At 30.8% G+C, this 20477-nt stretch overlaps 1 protein-coding gene across 1 annotated transcript; it reads left to right on the forward strand.

Annotated features, from left to right (window-relative positions):
• The first annotated feature begins 5638 nt into the window (after positions 1–5638).
• On the forward strand, positions 5639–8321 carry LOC128390166 (uncharacterized). Its single transcript, XM_053349847.1, has 4 exons — positions 5639–6017; positions 6233–6273; positions 7390–7664; positions 7996–8321. Exons 1-4 carry the CDS (start codon positions 5993–5995, stop codon positions 8114–8116), a joined length of 462 nt encoding a protein of 153 aa, XP_053205822.1. The 5' UTR covers positions 5639–5992; the 3' UTR covers positions 8117–8321.
• Positions 8322–20477: the final 12156 nt, after the last annotated feature.

Raw genomic sequence — 20477 nt, forward strand, 5'->3', positions numbered from 1 at the left:
CCCAGAGATATGATAAGTATTGTCCACTTATTTGAGTGATGTGGTCTTAAAATGGTCAGCTGATTAGATATCAAAAGTTATCTTTACTTGATTATCATTAACTGCGCTAATAATTAAGAAAGTGGTTGCAAACTCAAAGTCTGTGTACCGATCACCAGGATTTTTTAGCTAATAAAAAGGAAAAAGGGTAATGCTTTTAATTTCCTGTAAGGTCATGAAAAGTAAAATGTCGATGAAATAAAAATTTCATCATCTGAAAACTTATTATTGCTGAGAAAAAGTGACCTGAAGTTTCAACTTCGAACTCGGTTGATCTTTAAATTGTCAAATCAAACAAACTGCTTACAAACACAAGGAAAAAAAAATAACGGTAAAGGACACTCTGCAAAAAATTAGACTTTTTAGTTAAGAGTTGAGACTTTGTATATTTGTAGGGCCAAAAATATGAAGTCTGAATATGTTTATCTGTTTCTGGTCTGATCAGTAGTTTTCGAGAAAATCAAGTTCGAAGTTGAAACTTCAGGTCACTTTTTCTCAGAAACGATAAATTTTTAGATCATGAAATTTTTATTTTATTGACAACTTTTCATGCCCTTACAGAAAATTAGATTTGTTTTGGTGAAAAAAATGTCCAAAGTGCTCCGGTCATAATTCCGTTGTATTTAAATAAATGGACCGCGATTAGTCCCTAGTGTCGAGAATGATCTGAAACTTATTTCTGATACTATCCTAGTATGGGTTAACATCGTGGATCGAGCACTTTTTCCATTTGATCAACAGTTTTACCGAAATGAAAGGGTGGCCTGCGATCTTCGTGGACTAATATCTCCGAAACTACAATACTTAGAGATGTTTGAATAAGTCCAATCATAGTCATTTAACCAAAACTACGGAGAACTATCAATTTTTGGCCTTGAAAATTGATGGTCTAGCTGCGACTTAAGTAAATTGAAAGTTATACTACATTTAAGTTATAAATACCCGAATGTATTGTGTTTGCTCGAATGAAATATTATTTCATCAAACATTGTCAAACTATTTATAGCAAAAACAACCAATTTTTAAGGCCAAAAATTGATAGTTCTCCGCAGTCTCAACTCTTAACTAAAAAGTCTAATTTTTTGCAGAGTGTCCTTTGAATTCTATCTATTGAATCAATTTGAACCGTATGAATAACATGCTAAGAATAACTTTCGAACACAATTCAGAGACATTGACCAAATAGAGAGTAGAAATAATTTTCTCGAAACTTTTGATGAATGTAAACTTTGCCCTTCAAGTGATTTATTAGTATTGAAGAAATTAATTGATGATGATAATCAAAAATACTTGTAAAAAGTTCAAGGATTGTAATCAGGAAACTTTCACAATAGAATCGCATTCGAAACCATTTAATCAACAATATTAACGATAAACAAAATTATTGTACTTTTTTCGAGAAAAAGAAACTTTTCTTCAATTAATCACTTAACTAGTACAGAAAATCGTGCTCATCTCATAAATGATCAATCTTTTTAATTGTTCGCTGTTGTTAAAATGATTAAATGATCATTCAAACACTTTTCTAATTCCACTTTCGGTGTTAATCATTTCAATGTTAATCCTTTAAGACTCATCTAAATGGTTAACAAACAATTAACTTTCCGTTGAAACTGCAACACGAAATTTTCTTTCATCTCAACTTGTGAAAATTAAATTTAATTAAATTCGCATTTTAAAAAAATTAAACCAAATTATTGATACAAAGGTAAATGTTAATTGTTTCTGCTTTAATTAAAAGTGAACAATTTAAATAATGTAACAGTTTAAAAAGCTTTTTTTTTCATCTTGTTTTAAATTCAATAATCTAATCACTTTGATTAAATGGTTTGAAAGTTAATGAGCTGTTGAGTGATCAAATTAATGATTGTAATAATTAATGATCTTGTTGATTAACTGTCACAACAATTTACTTGCCCTAAGGGCTCATCATCAATGATACTATTTGTTAACCTTGTCTGGCTTTTCAATTTAATACTTAAATTGTCACAATTAATCTTACTGATACTTGCAATTGATTTACCATAAAGAGCCAATGATAATGATTGAGTATCTTTCATAAACCAATGCAACTTTGATTGTTAACAATGCAGAAGCAATCAAAATGATCATCATATCAATTTGATTGATTAGCCTCTGATCATAATCCTTATCCTAATGGGTACAATTAAGAGTAAAGAACAATGTTAAAGCTAATTGTTGAATATGTTTGTATTAATTTCGGGATTATGATTGAGTAAAATTTTCATTGAATTAAATTAAGACTCCAAGGGAAAAGGAGTAACATTTAATTGATAAAAATTATTTGATTGTTATCAACTTACCTTGAATTTAGTTAACAATTTTATCAAAATTTTGAATTGGGTTAATTAATTGTTACCTAGAGTACAATATGACAATTAACTTTTTGGGTGTCATCATAAACATTGTATTTATGTATGAATTATTTAATCGGATTAAGGTGAGCTATCAAGGTACATGATTAAATTTGTTGTAGAATCAAATTTGATCATCAAAAAATATTAATTAATGGTCACTAATTTACTGGAGTAGCAATTAACAATCAGAAGACCCAAATGGATCCTTCAAACTGACCTTTGATTGTTGGTACAGATTAAATATTAATCTATGGTCAATCAACAATTATTGCTCGAAATCAATACAATTGTTAATATTGGAAGAGTAATTAATCAAACTCAGTCTTTCATGATTAATTTGAATCCTATAAGTTTATTAAATTATTGGTTAATCAGAGACAGAATTAATAATTTATTCACTCCATTGATGAATGATGATAATTGTTACTGATTCTTATCTAAATGGTAATTGGTTAATTGTTAGTTATGTTAAACAATCATGACTCTAATAAAGTTGTTAAAGTAAATGTATTTGTATTAATAATAATGTTTTGTTGGTGAAAGAAATTAAATTAAATCATTAAACCACCGGTTAAACATTTGAATTTCAATGATGATTGTTAATTGAACTGTCTGAGAAAAGAAAGGTTGAAATGTGTGATTGTAATAATTTGTTAATTGGCAGAATTAAATTAACAAATCAACATGATTAATTAAAAAAAGAAACAAAACAAATTACTATGGATGTGGTTCCAAGCTTGTGGTCAGTATTAATCATCTTCTTGGACACCTACTTGCAACTCCTACACTCGTTTATCATTTAATTGTGAACAGAAAAAAGTTAAATATTCAATAATATTGTGAGTCGAAAAAAAAAGTTATTATTAATCAATTTAATTTCTTTTGTTTTCTTTTCAACCTTATACACGATAAAGATGATAACAGGTAATTCGTATACCCTGTAACTCACCTTTACTACTGATTGTAAATGATTTTATATATATATTAATCAGAAGCGTCAGAACTATTCAGATGATGAAGTATGAAAAATGATCATGATTATTGTGGTGTAACAATTTGAATGTTTCCATTTGTTTTATTCAAATTTTATTGTTATTTATTTAACTAGCCAAGGGTCAAGATATTATTTATATGAAATAATAAACTGTTCATAAGTCGACCTTGTCTTTCAACCTTTATCTTGAATCACGAAGTTGATAAATTAATGGTAATATTTATAAATCATGATGATGAACATGTTGACTACGTACAAAGTGCATTGCAAAAACAGGAATGGTCAAAATGACCATCACTCTTACCTGTTTTACCTGTTTCCTTTTTCATCATTAATACTCATCATCAACAATAAAATAAAAAACTGTACATGAGTTTCAGGCTTAATTGTGATGGAGTGATTAACTTTTTTAGTGTATTATTTACCTGAGTTGTAGCTTGATTAATTCATGAGTGTATCAGGAAACAGGGTAATAAGATTGGTAAATGATAATGATAACAATTAATCATTACTTTTTGTTGTTGTTGTTGTTTAGATCTGTAGTGTTATTGATTTATTGATGATAATTAGTAATTATTGGCTTGTTAACGGTAATAATTGAATTGTGATCATGATGATTGTTTAAATTACTCAATTTAATTACTTACTGATTTTCACTAACAGGTACATTTACTGATAATTAAGCTTACTACTTTTATTGAGCTGCAATTAGAGGCTCAAAGGTTTATCCAATCAATTTGGAAAACACCAATTTAGTGCTTGATTAATATAAAGTAAATTAAATTAGGATAATTTAACCGCAATTAACAATTTAATCCGATAGCAATTTATATATTATTATTGTACAAAACTTACCTGTAAAACAGTATGATGATCAACTTGCTCATCATTACAATTGTTGAAATGATTGATTGTAGCAGGAGATCAAATTAAATCAAGATAATGTTTCAATTGTTTTTAATCAACAACCAATTTATTCAAAAATAGAACAACTTTTTTTTTCATCCAATTGTACAATACAGGAAAAGGAAATGATGATGATGATTAGATTAACGATATTGCTCCATATCATAAATATCAACAAACTAATGATAAGTAATAAATTTTTTCCTAATGACAATTAATCTTAACTATTGCAGTTATTTTAATGTAACTTTAATTGTGATCACAATTATAATCAACCATCTTCATTAATGGTCAAGTGTAATTGGATTACCTATTCCCATACATAACAATTACTATTATTATTATTATTATTTACATGTTATCAAAATATTTCATTTTAACACAATTAACTTAATCATCAGCATCATCAGGATAATTAACTTAATCATCTATAAAGGCCTGAAAGTTGATCGTTAATTATGATGATTAGAAAGAGACTTGAAATTTAATTTAATGTTAATTTTTTCCCCATTTTTTGTTTTGTTTTGTTTACAATCATTGGTTGATTGTATTTTGTTACATAGTTTTAATTGTTAAATTGATTAACTAGTTAATTGTTACAGAATCATGTTAAAATATACATGAATTAGCATAAAGTTTTACATGTATATTGTTCATAACCATAATCAGAATACACAATTAAATCATGATTAATGAATTTTATTCTCATATTTGATTGTCAAACATTCTAACTGATTCTTAATTGTTTGATTACCTTTAATTAATAGAATTAACTGTTATTTACATACCACATAGTCTGTTATTAATCATGATCTTAATCAGGTTAGATTTTACTTCTCACGAGGATATTAATGAAATGCTCATATTGTTAGAGTGATAAGTTGTTCCAGTAATTGTGATAATTAGTATGATCAGGAAACGAAAAATCAAATTACTGGTATTGTTCATGATCAATATAAGGAAAATGTACCATTCGAAGTGTCATTGATTATTATTAATATAGAATCAACATTTTTAAATGGAAGCACTTTTCCATTGCCTTATTGGTGATGATAATCAGAATTCTGATACAATGAGAAATCAACAAGTTCATTAAAGAGAGAGAGAGAGAGAGATGATAATGATTAGAACGAGGAAACTGATCGAATCCTTTATCTGCTCATCATCAACTCCAATTGAACATTTCTAATTGGGCTCATCCTCTTTTTCACCTTCGTTACAATGAAAAGTAACTTTATTATTATTATTATTATTGTATCGAAGGAGGTTAATTACGATCAAAACTGACCATCATCTTCTAAATGAAGATGACCAGCCTTCTCTCTTTTCTTATATATCATTTACTCCACCTCTTTGCAAGAGATGAAGGAGAAAGTGATTCTTTGAAAGTTCGAACTCGAAAGAAAACTTTCTTCTTCTATTCTATCAGTGCTAATGACTTTTCTCTTATCTTTATTTTCCATCTTTTCCATTGATAATATCGTATCGATGTTCCTTCGAGTTTAATATAAAAAACCCTAAGTAATTAGTCCATGTCGATCAGTACAATATTGTAATCAAAGTGTTTCACTTAATCGAATTCTCAAAAAGTTCTAAAAGTTTTCATCGTCACTTTTATTTTTTTATTTCGTTTTCGATTTTAAATATCATTTAGTTCCCAACCAATTCAACAGAAATGAAATTTTTTCTACTTACATTGGGTACGTTTCATTTAATTTAATCTACAATTAACTTTACATTATCTGTTCCCTCTAATCAAGTGCTTATCGTTATGCTGATAAGTTCGTGTCCATTGTCAATTAAAATCTATTTCAAACTCTAATGTTGATCTAATCGAATTGTGTATCATCATCATGGATAATAACAATTTAATCGAAACTTTTCTGTTCTTTTTTCAAACTTTTCTCATTTACAGTTTTTCTTTTATCGATCACCTTTACATTAACCAAACCAAGGGTAAGTTTATCGATATTCAATTGAATAATAATAATAATAATATCGTAATAACAATTTTCTTGAAAGTAACTTCCATTTGATTGATTAATTAGACTGGTAAACTATTCACTGTCATGTAAAGATAATAAGTAAGAAAAATTAATTATCATGTAGAGAAGAAAATTTAAATTGTTACATTAATTGTTTACGGTTATCGTTAGTACTTTGTCCAAGGTGTAATAGTAAAGTTGAAGGAGGAGAGATGATGATTAAGGAAAAATTTACCTGATTTTCATCATGATTATCATGATTTCGAGCCTGATCAATGTTGATTTTTAGCTTTAGTTAATCGTAAGTGTGAGACTTGATTATTTTTTCTTGTTGTTCCTCTAATCAAGTAGATTTACTGTTTACTAATTTAATTTATGCTTCTGTGTATCTGTTTAATATTAAAACTGCTACAAAATCTTAATCAACATACTAATCATACGTAACATTATTAATGATTATACATTTACAATGATTTAATTCAATTCAATTGAAAGGCTTTTCTCATGATTACAAGTTGATAATTTAAACTTGATCATCTCATGGATACATGATGATGATTAGGAAATGTTATTCTTTACATCCTTTTGTATATTTCTCTTGGAAATTTAATTAATTTGACAATCAAAGTAACAATTTTCATCTCAAATTGACATTTCAATTAAAGGATTCATCTCAATTATTAAGTTTCTTTATTGTTGAGAACATCAATTAAATTGTTAATTCTTATGTTTACAGTTTCTGTCAGGTAACAATTAACTTGAAACTGTATCAAAATGTATGTTATTTAAAAGAAAGAAAAACTTTTTAACAGTTAATTAATTGTAATCAAAACGGATACAGACACTTAATTAAATCTCATGTTTTATGTCTGTTTGTTGCATTAACGATAAGATTAAGTACTCAGATTAAGCTTTGATGAATTGCAATCAGGTTAAGATTAAGAGAGGACATTTTTTAAGTGGACACACTTAATGATGGTCATCATTAACTTTTTTTTTAAATCTCAAATTGTTTCGATATTTATTTTGATGAAAATCAATTGGTTGATTTCTTGGTGATCTTATTTTTTGTTTAACATGATATCAGATGAAAAGGTCACCCTATGAATTAGCCATGGATTATGATAAACTATTGGGTGGACCATTGAAGGAAACCTTTTCATGTGAAGGATTAAGATTTGGTTATTATGCTGATATGGACAATGATTGTAAGATATTTCATATCTGTCACCCTCGACAATTAGCTGATGGATCAGGAATCATGGAGCATTACAGTTTTATCTGTGGAAATCAAACTGTTTTCAATCAATTCTCGCAAACATGTTCACATCCAGATGATGCGATTCCATGTGAACAATCAAGGTAACAAATTTATTGAATTTAACTCAAATATCAATCAATCTTTAATCTCACAAGTTAATCTGTCAAAGCCTATGAGATCATATTGAAACTTTATTAATACTTTTAATCTAAAGAAATAACAATCAGCAGGATACTTAACTTAATGGTTTCGATCTGAAAAAAACGATCGCAGGTATTAAGATGATACAATCATTTGAATCAATATATAGCTCAGTAATTTATTCAATTTTCAATATGTTCGTACAGTTTTTTAACTGCCTGAGGGTTTGAAGGAAAAATACATTCGATTCCATCAGAAAATCAAATTAATTGGTTTTGTTTTCATTCTCAGGGACTTTTACTATCTCAATGAACGTTATGGCGTTGAAGATGAAAACTTTCACCGAGACGAAGATGTTAACGCTTACAATAATATCGTTGCTGAATATGGATCTAGAAAAAGAAGTGGATAAACGAAATGAATATCAATTGGATCGAGTAAGCCCATGGGTTCATTTGATGGTCTATCAATTTGCTCTATTCAAACCGTAGGTTAATTAGATAATTTTCTCAGAAGTCGATCGGAATATTTCAACTTTTTTTCAAGTTTTGTGAATTTGTAATTGTACAAAAAAATAACCCAATCAATTGAAAATAAAATCGTTCTTGCTTTAGTAACTGACTCTTTCGAAATCCAAGCTTCTAAGAACAGCACTCAAACAAGAGACCAAAGTGATCTTGATTTGGTTATTAGTCCCATTCAGCTTGCTAAAAGTTTCCAAAAACCAAAGGATATCGTTTTGTCAATTTCATGGTAAGATGTTCAATGATAAATGCGAAAAACGCGAGAGAATTAAGTGACAAATAAAGATAAAGCAACCCAGAGAAATTAGAATAGTTAATTGGCCGATATGAACTTTGAGGTTGAGTATTAAGCTTTTCGAAGCGCCAACATTGTGTATATTTTTTACTTATCCAAGGACCCTGAAACTTGCTTTGAGTTTGAGCGTAAGAGGTAGACAAAAGCCTTTGATCGATACTTGCATATGAACATTTAACAATCCAACGTTTCTTATAATGATTCGTGGTGTTATAAATGAATGCATACAAATCTTCATAATAGTAAAGTTTTCCAAGATGGTAGAGAAAATCATTAACTCCATTCATTTGCGTCTTTGTGAAACAAAATGATTGTAACATTATTGATACAAAGCTACCTGTACCAAAATGTGGTAAAATTGGTTTATTTAAATTAGCGGGAAAATACTTGGAGAGTCCCCTTGCTGTAATAGAAACGAGTGGATTTGATAAGCCATACATTTCATTCACTCGCGCCCAACAATTGTACCCGGCAAAAGCAGTGCAATTAACTTCGGGTCGAGAATGCAAGTCAGCCAATTTGTTAAGTGGTGGTGGTAGTAATGATATCGAGTATTGAGTCGTGAACGATGCCGAAAATAGGTGGAAAATGTAGTGAACAGCAAATGAACAAGAAAGAAACAAGAGTAAACCAAATTTACTCTTAATCAGTAATAGAAACTTTCGGAGTCGAGATTTTCCATTTTCAGTTGCATTTATCGAATATGATCTCATGAAATCTACAACCAAGCCAAGAATGAACAACAACGAGATGAGCAGGTAAACAGAATAATCGATGATTTCAAATGCAGATAGAATTCCCTTGTTAATTGTAGGGGTAGATGAGTTTGGATAGAGATTCAAGAAGACACAATAGTCATTCATTACTACTGGACTTATAGTAACATTGGTCAATCCATAGCTAAACTCATGAATATAGCTTGGCCGAAGAATCATGTCATAATTTCCCGATAAAAAAATTGAAAGGTCACTTTCATCTTCACGGCTCTTCGGAATAGAAAGTTCTATTGGAACGTTGCCTAAGATATCGTATATAATGAAAAGCAAAATTTGTTGGGCTTTCGAAGCTTCTCCGTGGAAAGGGAACAGAACCTTAAAAGGATCTTGAGTGAAATTCATTTTTATCTGAACATCAAAAGCAAAGAATAAGATAAAATGATCGGAAGGCTTCAGTTTCACTTCAAAGATTTTTGTCCGAGTTCATTTTTTGTCTATTATATTAATCGAACTGTTATCCCAACTTGCACCCTTCATGTATGATTTTACGATTAAATGCTTTTAAAGTGATTAATTTTAGAATTTTCTGTCATTGTCATTAGGTTTCCCACTATCACGACCATAAACCTTGTCAACACCTTCATCAAACTAATTCTTTTGATTGATGTTAATGATGAGTTTTTCTCAGTCAGGCTAGTTTATCATTAAACGGAGATGAAAAGTCAATTTTTATTTATTATTAAGTATTCTCTGACTATTTCAATGAAAAATGCGTATTTAGCAAACATTACAATTCTTCACTAGATTGTCCAAGGTATTAACCACGTTCAATAAGTGTTTTATTTGGAAGTTCAGATAAAAATGAATTTCACTCAAGATCCTTTTAAAGTTTTCGTGGCTTTGTACGACCAGGGCCAATCTATGTACGGGAAATTTATGGTTTTCATTGTATCTAATTTTTTTAGGAAACGTTCCAATAGAAAATTTATTTATTCCTGAGAGCCGTGAAAATGAAAGTCGCCTCTCAATCTTTTTATCGGGAAATTATGACCTGATGTATGAAGAAAACAATATACGTGATTTTAGCTATGGATTAATCAATTTAACGATAGGTAAAATAGAAATGAATAGCTATCGCGCCTTCTTGAACTTCTCAATATAAACTAAAACTATAAAACTTTTCAATATAAATTTTTATCCTTTTATTATGAAAATTTAGCTTGTTAAATGTTTCCAAACACCAGTGAACATCGATTGTTGAGTTTCATAATGAGATGTTCAATGATAAAGACGCAAAATGTTAGGAAATTAAGAAATGCATAAAGATACAGAAAATCAACGTAATTAGAATAGTTAGTTGGTTGGTATGAACTTTCAGGCTGGGTATTCAGCTTTTCGGTGCGCCAACATTGTGGATAATTTTTTCTCAACCAGGGACCATAAATCTTTCTAAGAGCTCGAGCGTAAGTGGCAGTCCAAAGCCCTTGATCGATACTTGCATATGAACATTTAATAATCCAACGTTTCTTGTAATGATTCGTAGTGTTATAAATGAGTGAATACAAATCTTCATAATAGTGACCTGTACCAGTATGGTAAAGAAAATTATTGACCCCATGGTTTGTTAGCTTTACTATACAAAATTGTGTTAAAACTGATGAAACCAAATAGTCTATACCAAAATGTGACAGAATTGGTTTGTCAAGTTTGTTGGGAAAATATTCATAAAATTTGGAGCTTGAAATAGAAATGAGAGGATTTGAAAAGCCATATATCTCATCCACTCGCTCCAGGCAAGGGAGATCGGCAAAAGTAGTGCAGTTAACTCTGTGGTTGAGGTATAAGTCAGACCATTTGTTGACTGGTGGGGCTCGAAGGGATATCGAGTATTCGGTCGTGAACGATGTTGAAAATAAATGGAAAATGTAATGACCAGAAAATGAACAAGAAAGAAACAAGACTAAACCAAATTTACTCTTAATCAGCAATAGAAACTTTTGGAGTCGATATTTGTTAATATTCTCGTTTCTATCTCCAATTATCGAAATTGATCGAATGGAACGTATCATTAAACCAAGAATAAACAAAAGTGAGATGAGAAGGTAAACTGAATAATCGATGATTTCAAATGATGATAAAATTCCTTTGTCAATCGAAGGGGCTGACGAGTTTGGATAGAAGTTCAAGAAGGCGCAATAGCTACTCTTTAACACTGGACTCATAGTCACATTGGTCAATCCATAGCTGAACTCATGGATGTTTTTTTCCCTAAACATCAGGTCATAATTTCCCGATAAAAGAATCGAGAGATGACTTTCATTTGCACGATTCTCTGGAATAAATGTAAATTCTACTGGAACGTTGCCTAAAATGTTGGAAAAGCAAGGAACAAACTAAACATCTCACTTTTCGGATTTAAATCCTTTTTGAAAACGGTGTAGAAAATTTGAAAATAATCTTGAGTGAAATTCATTTTCATCTGAGCTTCGAAATAAAAATTTCAGTCAAAACTTAAACTTTCGAGAGTAAATTCAAAATGATCCAAAGGTTTTAGTTTCTCTCCGATGATTTTCTTCATTTTATTTTATTGATTAGATTTTCATTTCACCTTTCATCAATTAATTATGATTCTTCAATTAAATTCCTTTAATATCATCAATACTATGTTTCCATGCTCTACCAACAATCGATAATTTAGTTGACACAATTGCCAACGAAAATTTCATAAAGCTTTCAGGCAACGATTTTCAAGCTATTGGAAACAAAATAACATATTAATTATTAATATTTACTAATAGTTAATCGAATCATAATATTATCACTATTCTAAGTTATTAGATGAGAAGTTCGATCTGATAGAACTTCATTATTTTGACATTTCTTGGTCCAATGTTGTAATAGATACAACTTCTAATATCGAGTAAATTGATCGACTGTAACTCCATCTTTTTAAGCCAAATCTAATTAGAACAAAAGTTAAAATCAATACAATCGTTAGAACCATATCTTTCATCATATTAATTATTTCTCTGTTATTATTTTTGTATAGATGATTTTTTATTTAAAACAACCTGAAGTATCAATCGAGCTTCTAGTATGAACGAGACCGAAATGACCAAGCGATTTGATAATTAGTTTCACCCAGCTTGCTGAAGGTTTCCAAAAACCAAAGGATATCGTTTTGTCAATTTCATGGTAAGATGTTCAATGATAAATGCGAAAAACGCGAGAGAATTAAGTGACAAATAAAGATAAAGCAACCCAGAGAAATTAGAATAGTTAATTGGTCGATATGAACTTTGAGGTTGAGTATTAAGCTTTTCGAAGCGCCAACATTGTGGATAATCTTTTCTTATCAAAGGACCAAAAATCTTGATATAAACTCGATCTGAGGTAACAGCCCAATATCCTTGATCAATACTTGCGTATAAACATTTCATAATCCAACGTTTCTTATGAGGGTTCTTGGTGTTATAAATGAGTGCATACAAATCTTCATAATATTGACGTGTACCAGCATGGTAAAGAAAATTATTGACCCCATGGTTATCCAGCTTTGCCACACAAAACAGTAGTGAAAATGATAAGAAAAAATTGTGTTGAAAAAAAAGTGGTAAAATTGGTTTATCAAGATTTTGGCCAAAATATTCGAAAACTGCACTTGTGATAGGAATGAGGGGATTTGAAAAGCCATATTCTTCATTCACTCGCCCCAGGCAAATGGACGGGTCGAGAGTGATGCAATTAACTCTAGGATGTGAATTTAGGTCAGACCATTTGTTGATTGGAGGTGGTCAAGGATATCGAGTATTCAGTCGAACGATGTTGAAAATAGAGAAAATATAGTGACCAGAAAATAAACAAGACTAAACCAAATTTACTTTTAATCAGTAATAGAAACTTTCGGAGTCGAGATTGTCCATTTTCAGCTGCATTTATCGAATATGATCTCATGAAATATATAACCAATAAAAAACAAGAATGAAACAACGATGAGCAGGTAAACAGAATAATCGATGATTTCAAATGCTGATAGAATTCCCTTGTTAATTGAAGGGGTGGACGAGTTTGGATAGTAATTCAAGAAGACACAATAGTCACTCATTACTACTGTACTTATAGTAACATTGGTCAATCCATAGCTAAGCGTACGTATAAATTCTTCCCTTGAAGTCATGTCATAATTTCCCGATTGCAGAATCGAAAGGTTAGTTTGATTTGCATTCTTCAGAATCATTGAGAATTCTATTGGAACGTTGCCTAAAATATTAGATGCAACTAAAAACTTAATTTTCGAGTCAGGATCGAAACGAGTCAGGATCCTGTCCATCCAAACCGTAAAAAACTTTAATAGGATCTTGAGGAAATTCATTTTATCTGAACTTGAAAAAAATTTCAAGAAAACTACATCGAAAGTAAAGAGTAAGTTAAATTATCGACTGGTTTCAGTTTCTTTTCAAAGATTTCCTCTAAAAATTCCAAATTCATTTTCTATCTATTAATCGAATTGTTGTCACAATTTTCACCATTCATTTATGATTTTACGATTAAATGCTTTTAGTATGATTAATTTTCAAATTTTCCATCTTTGATATTAGGTTTTCTACTATTATAAAGACCACAAACCCTACCAACACCTTGATTGATGATTTTTCTCAGTTAGAGACGAAAACATCAATTTATACAAATTATCAAGTATTCTCTGACTGCACGTACTCTGTCTCTGACTGATAAATTCCTGTTACCATGGTAACGAGAGGTTTTTCTCATATTACTACGAAATGGTTCACATTGTAACTTTTATTTTGTATGTCACTTGTAGATCACGTGAATGTGAGTTTGTAGACATCTCATCTCATGTCTATCTAGTGCTTTGCATTCAAAAGTTATGAGACTTTGAAAAAACAGGATTTTTCAAATGGGTTTTTCTACTAGAAGGGATGATTTTTCGAAAAATTTCAAAGGACCTAATAATCTTTACCTACGTTAAAGAGAATTAAGGGATTAAAAGAGGAAATTTTTCCATGTTAGAAAATGTCATATTCAAAATTCAATTATTGTGCAATACTTAAGTATACAGGGCTATTCAACTTCATTTTACGCAGATTTTTAGTTGTAAGTCAAGAACCAATGAGTTTAAAAAGATCAAACCTCGTACAGATACATATCGGGACTGAAGGACCTGCTTATTTCACTCAAATTCACGGCTCTCCGTTATTTGAACTGATATTGACACTAAAACTTCGAAGATGTGATACCTTTTTGTTCTTCTTTTCAAAAAACCTTCAAATGACCTCTAGATAGGTTTATCGTGAAATGACCTCAATGACCTTGGAACTTTTTAAGCGAAGTCCTTCAGTCCCGATATGTATCTGTACGAGGTTTGATCTTTTTAAACTCATTGGTTCTTGACTTATAACTAAAAATCTGCGTGAAATGAAGTTGAATAGCCCTGTACACTAATACATTGTTTAATAGAAATTAGCATGTTAATCCATTAGCAAGTATAAAGATAAGGCTTTGTCATTGACTTTATTAATGTAAAACAAGAAAACGAAGGTTGCTAATTGATTTGCATATTTATTACAGAAAAGAGTTAAGGTTATATCTTTTCGTTCTTGAGTTCGATAATTAGACATTTCCATGATTTAACCTTTATTCTTCGAACGTGTGAGGGACATATCGATTAAGAAGACTAAATGATTAACTAAAGGATTGGAAATATAATCTTTACATATTGACCAAGAAATTAATTATCACCTTCGCTTACTACAACGAACATTTTAATTACTATCTGTCCATGATCTAAAAATCTCATGAATTACTTTAAGACTAAAATTATTAGAAGAAATAATATAATATAAGAGATAAAACAATAGATTAAGTTCATTCGATTTCCATATATCGAAAGATAAAGTTCAATTTGATTAATTTTGTTTTCAACAAGTTTCAAAAAGTTTTATCTGATTTGTTTCATATATATTTCAATAAAAGTAATGGAATATGGTAAAAGCCATTTGCGTGCTCGACTCACCAATTCAGATCGGTTAATTTGTGCTAAGCATGGTTGCAAACCTTGTGCTAACAGTGAATACAGGTATAGTGAAGATACTGTGGATTGCGATATTTTCCCTGCTCATGTTGAGCGTGTAACATTCGCAGACATTTTGGCCATTAATCGTCGGAAGGAGGTTGAAGAAAAAGCGAAGAAAGAGAGAGAAGAAAAGGAGAAACAAGAAAGAGAAGAAAGAGAGAAGAAAAAGAGAAGAAAAAGAGAAGAAAGAGGCAGAAGAAATTAATGGTCTTCAAAAAGTGATTGATGATTTATTCGAAGATTGGGAAATGACCTCTCTTTCCCACACTCAATTTGATACATCATCATCTGGATATGTTGGAGCTGATCATCAACCAGTTCCAACTGAAAGTAAATTCGAAATGATTACTCCACCATCAACCATTGGAACTAATCTTCAATTCATTTCGCAATCTCTTCCTCCACCTCTTCCTCAAGCTCTTTCGACACCTCTTCCACCACCTCCACCAATCTCACAACAACCTAATGTTATGGTTATAAAACCAATGAGTTCGGTTATCATGTACAACATGAGTCAAACTCATGACATGTTTGTATATTCATATCACAATCAAATCAATTGATTGTTTAATAATAATCTATTAAAGATTACATAAATTCAAATTTTTAATCAAAATATTCATCGTGAAATTTGTATCGTCTTAGGTTGTCCTGGAAGTTATATACAGGGCGTAACAACCAAATATCCGAACTTTTGACGCTTTACCATTTCTAGGCTATTTATTAGGTCAGAGTTTTTTCTTCGCGATTCAACAGAGAAAATGTGAAAGTTTTGTTGTGTTCTAATTTGGAACTTTTCCATAAAGCCGTTACCGAGCAGTGGCCTCTCAAAGTCGGAAAAGTGGTACATTTAGATGCAAAACTTTTTTCGAGAAATTTTTTCCGGTCATTTGAAAGTTCAAAAATTATCAAACAAACTGAGCTAATCATCTTTTGATCTGACTTTTCGTTCAGGAGTAATTGGCATTCAAAAGTGCGTACTTATCCCCTTGACATTCACATGAAATTTTTGACCTTTTTTGATTGTCTTGAAATTGAGTCCTAGTAAATTCCCGATGCCGAAATTAGTATTAAAGCCGATTTTATCCTCATCGTTAGTCGTTTAACATGTTTACCATAAGGCCAATCATGCTACTGAATAAAACAAATAGGCGCTGATTCCACTATCAAGACCATAAACCTTGTCAACAGCTTCATCAAGCTAATTCTCTTGATTGATGTTAATGATGAGTTTTTGCCAGTTAGGCTAGTTTATCATTAAATGGAGATGAAAAGTGAATTTTATTTATTATTACAAGTATTATTTATAGTATTCTCTGACCATTTCAGTGCAAAATGCTTATTTAGCAAACATTACAATTCTTCACAAGATTGTCCAAGGTATTAACCACGTTCAATAAGTGTTTTATTTAGAAGTTCAGATAAAAATGAAAAAAAGAAAAAAAGCAAAAAAATATACGTGATTTTAGCTATGTATTCATCAATTTAACGATAAATACAATAGAAATGAATAGCTATTGTGCCTTCTTGAATTTCTATCCAAACTCGTCAGCCCCTTCGATTGACAAAGGAATTGCATCATCATTTGAAATCATCGGTTATTCAGTTTACCTTCTCATCTCACTTTTGTTTATTCTTGGTTTAATAATACGTTTCATTCGATCAATTTCGAAACTATTACAATACTTGGAGATGTCTAAATAAGTTAAATCATCGTCATTTGACCAAGGCTATAGAAGCTCATCATTTTCTGGTCATAAAAATCGGTCACTCTCGCTATAAATAGTTTGACAATGTTTGATGAAATAATATTTCATTCGAGCAAACATAAAACATTTGGGTGTTTATGACTTGAATGTAGTATAACTTTTAATTTACTTTAGTCTCAGCTAGACCATGGATTTTTAAGGTCAAATCACTATTGCTAGTGATAGCCTTGGTTAAATGACGATGATAAGACTTATTTAGACATCTCTAAGTATTGTAGTTTCGGAGATATTAGCCCTCAAAGTTAAAAGGCCACTCTCTCATTCCGGTAGAACTGTTGATCAAACGAAAAAAGTGCTTGATCCACGATGTTGGTCCATACTAGGATAGTCTCAAAAATAAGTTTCAAATCATTCTCAACACTTGTGACTAATCGCCGTCCATTTATTTAAATACAACGGAATTGTGGCTGAAGCACTTTGGATATTTTTTTACCAAAATAAATTTAATTTTCTGTAAGGGCACAAAAAGTTGTCGATAAAATAAAAAATTCATTATCTAAAAACTTATTGCTGAGAAAAAGCGACCTTAAGTTTCAACTTTGAACTCGATTTTCTCGCAAACTATTGATCAGATCAGAAAAAAATGATAGATATATTTGGACTTCATATTTGTGGCCTTACAAATACAAAAAGTTCCAACTTTTAACTCAAAACTAAAATTAGGTGTACATTTTCATTTACTCTTAAACAGCAATAGAAACTTTTGGAGTCGAGATTTGTTAATATTCTCGTTTCTATCTCCAATTATAGAAATTGATCGAATGGAACGTATCATTAAACCAAGAATAAACAAAAGTGAGATGAGAAGGTAAACTGAATAACCGATGATTTCAAATGATGATAAAATTCCTTTGTCAATCGAAGGGGCTGACGAGTTTGGATAGAAGTTCAAGAAGGCGCAATAGCTACTTCTTTATTTACCTTTTCCTACCTAATGACACTAATCCGCTAGGGGGAGACTATGAATTCATTGTTGCTCTAAGTGAGTTGCTAGCCGAGAGGTTAGTGTCGTGGACTCTAGTCCACTATGACACGGGTTCAATCCTGGCTTGCTTACCCAACCAAAGAAAAATTGTAAACCCCCCATTTCAAAATTGTTGTAAACCAAATTTGTAATGGTCTAGAAGAGCGCCATTAAGCTCCTCTAATCACCCAATAGGGCAAAAACAATAATAAAATCTAAGTCGACTCCAGTCCTACGTCCTGGTTTATTGGTCCATTACTGTAACCAATTGTTTCATATCTTTGATTTCATACTAATGAAAATACTAACTGTTACTCATAAAGTACATTAACTAGTAAGTGAACTAGCATCTAATTCATTTCGATTGTTAATTGTTGATGCTAATTATTCATTCGAATATTAATTTATGTCAATACCTTAAGTATAAAAGGTGTAATCAATTGATTAATGAAAGTATATTTTAACTGAAAAAACAAATAAAACAGAAGAAAATTAAACCAAATTAACTTTGCTCTTTTCTTCTTCGTTAATTGTTACGTTCAATTTACCAACAATTTAATGTTAAACCACAAACCAAAAAAATGATTGAAGGTCTCACGGAATCATGATCATCTCTAAATGGGAAGAAACTTCAATCCATATTCATAAACTTTATGGCCGAAAAGAAAATTCTATCCTTTTATTAGTTATTAACATTTTGCTTGTTAAGGGTTTTCAAACACCAGTGGACATTGATTGTTAAATTTCATAATGAGATGCTCAATGATAAAGACGCAAAAAGCTAGAAAATTAAGTGATACACAAAGATACAGAAAATCAGAGAAATTAGAATAGTTAATTGGTCGATATGAACTCTCAGGTTGAGAATTCAGCTTTTCAAAGCGCCAACATTGTGGATAAATTCTAAACACTGGACCATGAATCTGGCTAATTGCTCGTTCTCCAGTGGCATAAAAATATCCTTGTTCGAGGATTGCGTATAAACATTTGATAATCCAACGTTTCTTATAAGGATTCTTGGTGCTATAAATTAATGAGTAAAGCTCTTCATAATAGTAACGTGTTCCAGTTTGGTAGAGAAAATTATTTACCCCGTTACCATCAATCTTTGCGAAACAAAACCTTTGTAACAGTGTTATTAAATCATTGTGTTCAATAAAATGTGATAAAATAGGTTTGTCCAGATTTTGGGGAAAATATTCGAAGAATGATTCATTTTCAATAGAAATAAACGGTTCTGATGAGCCATATGTTTCATATACTCGCTTCAGACAACTGAATCCGTCAAAAGCAGTGCAATTAACTTCGCGTTGAGAATACAAGTCGGACCATTTATTGAGGGGTGGTGGTCGTAAGGATATCGAGTATTCAGTCGTGAAGGATGTTGAAAATAAATGTAAAATGTAGTGAACAGAAAATGAACAAGAAAGAAACAAAAGTAAACCAAATTTACTCTTAATCAACAATAAAAACCTTTGGAGTCGAGATTGGTCATAATTTCTGTTTTCACTTCCAATCTTCGAATGTGACCGAATCAAGTATAACACTGAACCAAGAATAACAAACAACGAGATGAGCAGGTAAACAGAATAATCGATGATCTCAAATGCAGATAGAATTCCTTTGTCAATTGAAGGGGTCGATGAATTCGGATAAAAGTTAATGAAGACACAATAGTCACTCATTATTATGGGATTTATGGATACATTTCTCAATCCATAGTCAAAATGACGTATATTTTCATAAAAATACAGCAGGTCATAATCTCCTGACGAGAAAACATATTGGTAACTTTCATTTTTACGGCTCTCAGGAAAAAATATAAATTCTATTGGAACGTTGCCTAAAAAATTAGACATAATGAAAAACAAAACTTTTCGATAAAAATATGAACCCGGGTCAACTATAGCGAAGAAAACTTTAAAAGGATCTTGTGTGAAATTCATTTCATCTGAACTTCGAAATCTAAATTCAAAGCTTCAACGTTGAAAATGAAGAATAAGATAAAATGATCACAAAGTTTCAGTTTCTCTTCAAAGATTTTGCTCCAAATTCATTTTCTATCAACCACACTAATTGAATTGACATTCCAACTTTAATAACGATTTTACGATTAATTGCTTTTAATGTGATTAATTTCAGAACGTTTTATTGTGATGAAACTTTTCAACAATTCAAAACCAAGAGAGAGAGAGAGAGAGAGAGAGAGAGAGAGAGAGAGAGAGAGAGATTAGGTCTATGTTTCCGGACATTCCACCACTCTGCGAACAGCCGTGTGGTGCCGCACTGCTCGACGTTGGCTAGTGGTACCGGACCGCGCTATCTTGCGCTTTTGCCGGCGGACCTTACTAGTCGTCTGTGACGGTACTATTTTTTCTTTAATTGTTTCTCAATCTTTCATTTTTACAAGT

This window comes from Panonychus citri, unplaced genomic scaffold (genome assembly GCF_014898815.1).
Source record: "Panonychus citri isolate SS breed McGregor unplaced genomic scaffold, ASM1489881v1 Contig00116, whole genome shotgun sequence".
Taxonomy (NCBI): domain Eukaryota; kingdom Metazoa; phylum Arthropoda; class Arachnida; order Trombidiformes; family Tetranychidae; genus Panonychus; species Panonychus citri.